Source organism: Scyliorhinus canicula, chromosome 23 (assembly GCF_902713615.1).
Source record: "Scyliorhinus canicula chromosome 23, sScyCan1.1, whole genome shotgun sequence".
NCBI classification, from domain to species: Eukaryota; Metazoa; Chordata; class Chondrichthyes; order Carcharhiniformes; family Scyliorhinidae; genus Scyliorhinus; species Scyliorhinus canicula.
In genome coordinates, this window is record NC_052168.1 from 809,929 (window position 1) to 818,349 (window position 8,421).

Here is an 8,421-nt window from a genome sequence, read left to right on the forward strand (position 1 = left end):
TACATGTCGATTGGTTTAACCAGGTCGGTCAAGGCAGCATTGAGGGGGGGTTTAGAGAATGTATCTGCGATAGTTTCCTAGAACAGTATGTAATGGAACCTACGAGGGAACAAGCGGCCCTAGATCTGGTCCTGTGCAATGAGACAGGATTGATTAATGATCTCATAGCTAGGGATCCTCTCGGAAGGAGCGATCACAATATGGTGGAATTTAAAATACAGATGGAGGGTGAGAATGTAAAATCAAACATTAGTGTTTTGTGCTTAAACAAAGGAGATTACAATGGGATGAGAGAAGAACTAGCGAAGGTAGACTGGTGAAACAGTTGAGGAACAGTGGAGAACCTTCCAAGTGATTTTTCACAGTGCTCAGCAAAGGTTTATACCAACAAAAAGGAAGGACGGTAGAAAGAGGGAAAATCGACCGTGGATATCTAAGGAAATAAGTGAGAGTATCAAATTGAAGGAAAATGCATACAAAGTGGCAAAGATTAGAGGATTGGGAAATCTAAGGGGGGGGGGGGGTGAAGGGAACCAGCTATTTCTGATAGGTACAAGGATCATTGATTTAGCCATTTTGATGGAAATACTAAAGCCCAGTTCAAAATTCATTTTTAAAATGCATCCCATCATAAGACTGCAAATACAACCTCAGATTACAAAAGGGTATAGCTTGCAATAATAAAAGCATGGATTTGAAACATTTGCAGTCTAACTAGAAGCAAATGAAACAATTCTACTGAAGGTGAAAATGAGCAGCATAGTTAACATGAATCTACCATTGTTCAAAATGTGAATAGTATAGCAGTCAGCAAATACCAAACCTGATAATAAGTGTAAGTTACATTCCAACACACGGAAAACACCCAAAGATGCAATGTAGATTAATGTTCTTAATCAAGGACAAATGTTCGGCACAACATCGTGGGCCGAAGAGCCTGTTCTGTGCTGTATTTTTCTATGTTCTATAGTCATATCTATGTTGCACGTTGATGATTGACAACTAACCATCCAATCAAATACATTTGAGACTCATCCAAACCAATCAGTACATTACAAGGGTAGGAACAGATGGATTCAGATTGATAATATTTTCCTTGAAGATAGAGGTCCAGGCAGCCATTTTCATTCCGGGATCACTCTATATCATTTATCTAATGACTCGCTATCCTTATTTCGTATTTCCATATTTCTATTCTAACTCTTAGGTTAGCACAAGTTGTTTGCTTTGAGCAAGAAACCATGACTGTATTCTTGAAAGTTCAATTTGTTTGCACCCTACTAAGTTTAATTATATCTCTTAAAGTCTTCTGCTGGCAGGGGCTTTACTGAGAATATTTGATTCATAACCACAAGAAGCTTTCAAACTCTCAATTATAATCAACAGACACAATAAAGATTTCATTTCGCAGCCGAGACGTGTAGCTTAAATTTCTACTTTGTTAAGTGTATATGAGGCTACACTTAACTATGGGTAGATTTCATCAGGGGGCAACAGAAAGATACTAAAAAAAAGCTATAAAGAAGAGTAAGCCAGATGATGAGAGTAAACTTGCTCAGAATATAAAAATAGACAGTAAACATTTCTACAAATATATAAAACCTAAAAAAGAGTGGCTAAGGTAAATATTGGTCTTTAGAGGATTAGAAGGGAGATTTAATAATGGGAGATGAGGAAATGGCTGAGGAACTGAACAGGATTTTTGGGTCGGTCTTCACAGTGGAAGACACAAATCACATGCCAGTGACTGATAGAAATGAGGCTATGACAGGTGAGGACCTAGAGACGACTGTTATCACTAAGGAGGTAGTGATAGGCAAGCTCATGGGCTAAAGGTAGAAAAGTCTCCTGGTCCTGATGGAATGCATCCCAGGGTACTAAAAGAAATGGCTAGGGAAATTGTAAATGAGCTCGTGAAAATTTACCAAAATTCACTAGACTCTGGGGTGGTCCCGGAGGATTGGAAATTAGTGACACCATTGTTTAAAAAAGGAGGGAGGCAAAAAATGGGTGGAACAGAGAACAAAGTAAAGTACAGCACAGGAACAGGCCCTTCGGCCCTCCAAACCTGCACAGACCATGCTGCCCGTCTAAACTAAAATCTTCTACACTTCCAGGGTCCGTATCCCTCTATTCCCATCCTATTCATGTATTTGTCAAGATGCCCCTTAAATGTCACTATCGTCCCTGCTTCCACCACCTCCTCCGGCAGCAAGTTCCAGGCACCCACTACCCTCTGTGTAAAAAACTTGCCTCGTACATCTCCTCTAAACCTTGTCCCTCGCACCTTAAACCTATGCCCCCTAGTAATTGACCCCTCTACTCTGGGAAAAAGCCTCTGACTATCCAGTCTGTCTATACCCCTCATAATTTTGTAGACCTCTATCAAGTTGCCCCTCAACCTCCTTCGTTCCAGTGGGAACAAACTAAGTTTATTCAACCTCTCCTCATAGCTAATGCCCTCCATACCAGGCAACATCCTGGTAAATCTCTTCTGCACCATCTCTAAAGCCTCCACATCCTTCTGGTAATGTGGCTTCCAGAATTGAACACTACACTCCAAGTGTGGCCTAACTAAGGTTCTATACAGCTGCAACATGACTTGCTAATTTTTATACTCAATGCCCCGGCCAAAGAAGGCAAGCATGCCGTATGCCTTCTTGACTACCTTCTCCACCTGTTGCCCCTTTCGGTGACCTGTGGATCTGTACACCAACATCTCTCTGACTTTCAATACTCTTGAGGGTTCTACCATTCACTGTCTATTCCCTACCTGTATTAGACATTCCAAAATGCATTACCTCACATTTGTCCAGATTAAACTCCATCTGCCAATTCGCTGCCCAAGTCTCCAAACTTTCTAAATCCTGCTGTATCCTCTGACATTCCTCATCGCTATCCGCAATTCCACCTACCTTTGTGTCGTCCGCAAACTTACTAATCAGACCAGTTACATTTTGCTCCAAATCATTTATATATACTACGAACAGCAAAGTTCCCAGCACTGATTCCTCTGGAACACCACTAGTCACAGCCCTCCAATCAGAAAAGCACCCTTCCATTGCTACTCTCTGCCTTCTATGATCTAGCCAGTTCTGTATCCAACTTGCCAGCTCACCTCTGATCGCGTGTGACTTCACCTTTTGTACCAGTCTGCCATGAGGAACCTTGTCAAAGGCCTTACTGAAGTCCATATAGAGAACAGCCACTGCCCTACCTGGATCAATCATCTTTGTGACCTCCTCGAAAAACTCTATCAAGTTAGTGAGGTACAACCTTCCCTTCACAAAACCATGCTGCCTCTCGCTAATACGACCATTTGCTTCCAAATGGGAGTAGATCCTGTCTCAAAGAATTCTCTCCAGTAATTTCCCTACCACTGACGTAAGGCTCACCGGCCTGTAGCTCCCTGGATTATCCTTGCTACCCTTCTTAAACAAAGGAACAACATTGTCTATTCTCCAGTCCTCCGGGACATCACCTGAAGAAAGTGAGGATCCAAAGATTTCTGTCAAGGCCTCAGCAATTTCCTCCCTAGCCTCCTTCAGTATTCTGGGGTAGATCCCATCAGGCCCTGGGGACTTATTCACCTTAATATTTTTAAAGATGCCCAACACCTCGTCTTTTTAGATCTCAATGTGACCCAGGCTATCTACACACCCTTCTCCAGACTCAACATCCACCAATTCCTTCTCTTTGGTGAATACTGATGCAAAAGGTAATTATAGGCCAGTTAGCTTAACTTCGGTAGTAGGGAAGATGCTGAAATCTATCATCAAGAAAGAAATAGCGAGGCATCTGGATGGAAATTATCCCATTGGGCAGATGCAGCATGGGTTCATGAAGAGCAGGTCGTTCCTAACTAATTTAGTGGAATGTTTTGAGGACATTACCAGTGCGGTAGATAACGGGGATCAATGGATGTGGTATATCTGGATTTCCAGAAAGCTTTTGACAAGGCGCCACACAAAAGGTTGCTGCTTAAGATAAAGATGAATGGAATTAAGGGTAAAGTAGTAGCATGGATAGAGGATTGGTTAATTAATAGAAAGCAAAGAGTGGGGATTAATGGGTATTTCTTTGGTTGGCAATCTGTAGCTCGTGGTGTCCCTCAGGGATCAGCGTTGGGCCCATAATTGTTCACAATTTACATAGATGATTTGGAGTTGGGGACCAAGTGCAATGTGTCCAGGTTTGCAGACGACACTAAGATGAGTGGTAAAGCAAAAAGTGCAGAGGATACTGGAAGTCTGCAGAGGGATTTGGATAGGTTAAGTGAATGGGCTAGGGTCTGGCAGATGGAATACAATGTTGACAAATGTGAGGTTATCTCATTTTGGTAGGAATAACAGCAAAAGGGATTATTATTTAAATGATAAAATATTAAAACATGCTGCTGTGCAGAGGGACCTGGGTGTGCTAGTGCATGAGTCGCAAAAAATTGGTTTACAGGTGCAGCCGTTGATTAAGACGATGAATGGAGTTTAAATCTAGGGAGGTTATGCTGCAATTGTATACGGTGTTAGTGAGGCCACACCTGGAGTATCGTGTTCAGTTTTGGTCTCCTTACCTGAGAAAGGACGTACTGGCGCTGGAGGGTGTGCAGAGGAGATTCACTAGGTTAATCCCAGAGCTGAAGGGGTTGGATTACAAGGAGAGGTTGAGTAGACTGGGACTGTACTCATTGGAATTTAGAAGGATGAGGGGGGATCTTATCGAGACATATAAAATTATGAAGGGAATAGAGAGGATAGATGCGGGCAGGTTGTTTCCACTGGCGGGTGAAAGCAGAACGAGGGGGCATAGCCTCAAAATAAGGGGAAGTAGATTTAGGACTGAGTTTAGGAGGAACTTCTTCACCCAAAGGGTTGTGAATCTATGGAATTCCTTGCCCAGTGAAGCAGTTGAGGCGCCTTCATTAAATGTTTTTAAGATGAAGATAGGTAGTTTTTTGAAGGATAAAGGGATTAAGGGTTATGGTGTTCGGGCCGGAAAGTGGAGTTGAGTCCACAAAAGATGAGCCATGATCTAATTGAATGGCGGAGCAGGCTCGAGGGGCCAGATGGCTGACTCCTGTTCTTATGTTCTTATATTCTTAATTCACGCTTTTCCCTCCAGTTCTTGGCTCACCTGCGGGAAACAATGTTGATCCATTGCAGCTCCAAGCGTGACGCTCGACTAGTCTCTGAGGAAAGAGATTGCCACAGACGGGGCACTCCATGCCAGAATTCTGCTGCTTCTCCAGTGGTAGCTGTGAACGAGAGGAGATTGGTGGGAGGGTTTTTTAAAAGTACATTTATCGGAATTTTAAATTTTAGAAACAGATGAAACAAAGTAACAAAACAATCCACCAATAAGAACATCAAACTCAGCACTCCAAAAACCCAGAGAAAGTCTGCAGAGAGGCCAGCTCGAAGGGGAAGTTATCAACACATCCCAAACACAACCCAAACACAACCCAAAAACTTCCCAAAAACTTCCCAAACACAACCCAAACACATCCCAAACACAACCCAAACACATCCCAAAAGCAACCCAAACACATCCAAACACAACCCAAAAACATTGGAAACACATCCCAAACACAACCCAAACACATCCGAAACACAACCCAAACACATCCCAAACGCAACCCAATCACATCCCAAGCACAGGGATTCCGATAAATATACTTTTAAACCCCCATCCAGGTCTGGAACAGAAACAGTACCGATAAGGGCGGCACAGTGGTTAGCACTGCTGCCTCACGCGACGAGGACCCGGGTTCGATCCCGGCTCTGGGTCACTGTCCGTGTGGAGTTTGCACATTCTCCCCGTGTTTGCGTGGGTTTCGCCCTCAAAACCCAAAGATGTGCAGGGTAGGTGGATTGGCCACGCTAAATTGCCCCTTAATTGGAAAAATTAAATTGGGTAATCTAAATTTATTTTAAAAAACAGAACTAGAACTCCCATAGGGGAGAGAAAAGCCAGAACTTCCAGATAGACCTCAGGACCCAGCCAGGTCTGGAGCCGTACATCATGCATAGAGGGACCATAAACTAAAGGGGAATAAATTACTCAACTGACAAGCAGATAACACACGGGTGCTGTGGGGTGGGGGGGGGGGGGGGGGGGGGGGGCTTGGCGCTGTCGAACCTGTTGTTTTACTATTGGGCAATGTAGAGAGGGTGTTGGGTTGGTTTGGGGACCAGGATATTGTCTGGGTAGAGTTGGAGTGTAAGTGAGATGGAAGCTTGAGTCAGTGTTGGTGGCAGAGAACCATGGGACAATGAGTCATTAAGCATAGCTAGTAATAAGAATGCAGGATGAGTGGGAACTTTTTGTAGAAGTTAATAGGAAAGCAGTCCTGCCATGGGGCGTTACCACTTTGCGTTAACTTGATGTAGTTTATCTCATCCAGGCCAAAGGGTCGTCCGAGACTCTGCTCCTGTCCACGTCCACAGATGGAATGTCCACATGTTTAAAGTCAGTCACTGTGATGCTTCCTGGCGTGAGTTCTGATTTATAAAGGTTACAGTAAAAAGCAACGATCAAGTTAATATCAAAGGATCAGCAGTGAGATTATGGGAGGATCATAGACTTGGGAGGTAAGCCAGGCAACTGGCCTCCCGGGTTGGTGGGCCAGACGGTTCCTTGTGACCCGATGGAGGGTCAACACAACCCATTGTGTTATCCAGAATAAGTTTATTTTCATGGTTAATAACGCTGCTCCACATTATTGTCGGGTCCAATAACACAACCACCGGATTAACCATCTGCAAGATACACTCATGATTCTCAATTCTCTGAATTGTCAGATCCTTAACCCCACCCCACACAATGAAAATGTGGTCACATGATACACGCAGTGAGATTGAGGTCAGTCCCACCCCACCCTCACAGCAGGAATTCTGGTTAAACACCCAGAATGTTTCATCAAGGAAAGGTGTTTGGAATTTTATTTTAGACCCTCCAAGCGCCTTTTGTTCCAGAACTTTCTGTTTGGGTCCTGTTGATTACTGCTCCTAATCACAAATAGGTTAAAGCAAAAGTTGGATGGTGAAGGCAAAGACACAAACTGAAGGTACCCAGCAAGCCAAAAAACCCACAGAACAGACTTAAACTCATGGAAGCTCAATGTACTGGCATGAGATTAGCTTCTGAGATTCAAACGCAATGACATTTAAAATACAGATGGAGGGTGAGAAGGTAAAATCAAATACTAGTGTTTTGTGTTTAAACAAAGGAGATTACAATGGGATGAGAGAAGAACTAGCTAAGGTAGACTGGGAGCAAAGACTTTATGGTGGAACAGTTGAGGAACAGTGGAGAACCTTCCAAGGGATTTTTCACAGTGCTCAGCAAAGGTTTATACCAACAAAAAGGAAGGACGGTAGAAAGAGGGAAAATCGACCGTGGATATCTAAGGAAATAAGTGAGAGTATCAAATTGAAGGAAAAAGCGTACAAAGTGGCAAAGATTGGTGGGAGACTAGAGGGCTGGGAAATCTTTAGGGGGCAACAGAAAGCTACTAAAAAAGCTATAAAGAAGAGTAAGATAGAGTATGAGAGTAAACTTGCTCAGAATATAAAAACAGACAGTAAAAGTTTTTACAAATATAGAAAGCAAAAAAGAGCGGCTAAGGTAAATATTGGTCCTTTAGAGGATGAGAAGGGAGTTTTAATAATGGGAGATGAGGAAATGACTGAGGAACTGAACAGGTTTTTTGGGTTGGTCTTCACAGTGGAAGACACAAATAACATGCCAGTGACTGATAGAAATGAGGTTATGACAGGTGAAGACCTTGAGAGGATTGTTATCACTAAGGAGGTAGTGATGGGCAAGCTAATGGGGCTAAAGGTAGACAAGTCTCCTGGCCCTGATGGAATGCATCCCAGAGTGCTAAAAGAGATGGCTAGGGAAATTGCAGATGCACTAGTGATGATTTACCAAAATTCACTAGATTCTGGGGTGGTCCCGGTGGATTGGAAATTAGCAAACGTGACACCACTGTTTAAAAAAGGAGGTAGGCAGAGAGCAGGAAATTATAGGCCAGTGAGTTTAACGTCGGTAGTAGGGAAGATGCTGGAATCTATCATCAAGGAAGAAGTAGTGAGGCATCTGGATAGAATTTGTCCCATTGGGCAGATGCAGCATGGGTTTATAAAGGGCCGGTCGTGCCTAACGAATTTAGTTGAATTTTTTGAGGACATTACCAGTGCAGTAGATAACGGGGAGCCAATGGATGTGGTATATCTGGATTACCAGAAAGCCTTTGACAAGGTGCCACACAAAAGGTTGCTGCATAAGATAAAGATGCATGGCATTAAGGGTAAAGTAGCAGCATGGATAGAGGATTGGTTAATTAATAGAAAGCAAAGAGTGGGGATTAACGGGTGTTTCTCTGGTTGGCAATCAGTAGCTACTGGTGTCCCTCAGGGA

General features: G+C 43.2%; 1 protein-coding gene across 2 annotated transcripts in view; it reads right to left on the minus strand.

Moving 5' to 3' along the window:
• Positions 1-5,246, minus strand: part of LOC119956589 — a 32,058-nt gene extending 26,812 nt beyond the window's left edge. For both annotated transcript variants that reach the window (XM_038783916.1, XM_038783915.1), the window contains exon 1: positions 5,131-5,246. In XM_038783916.1, the coding sequence (XP_038639844.1) occupies positions 5,131-5,221 (91 nt within the window). In that variant the 5' untranslated portion in view covers positions 5,222-5,246. The remainder of the gene's footprint in view (positions 1-5,130) is intronic.
• Between the last annotated feature and the right edge of the window lie 3,175 nt (positions 5,247-8,421).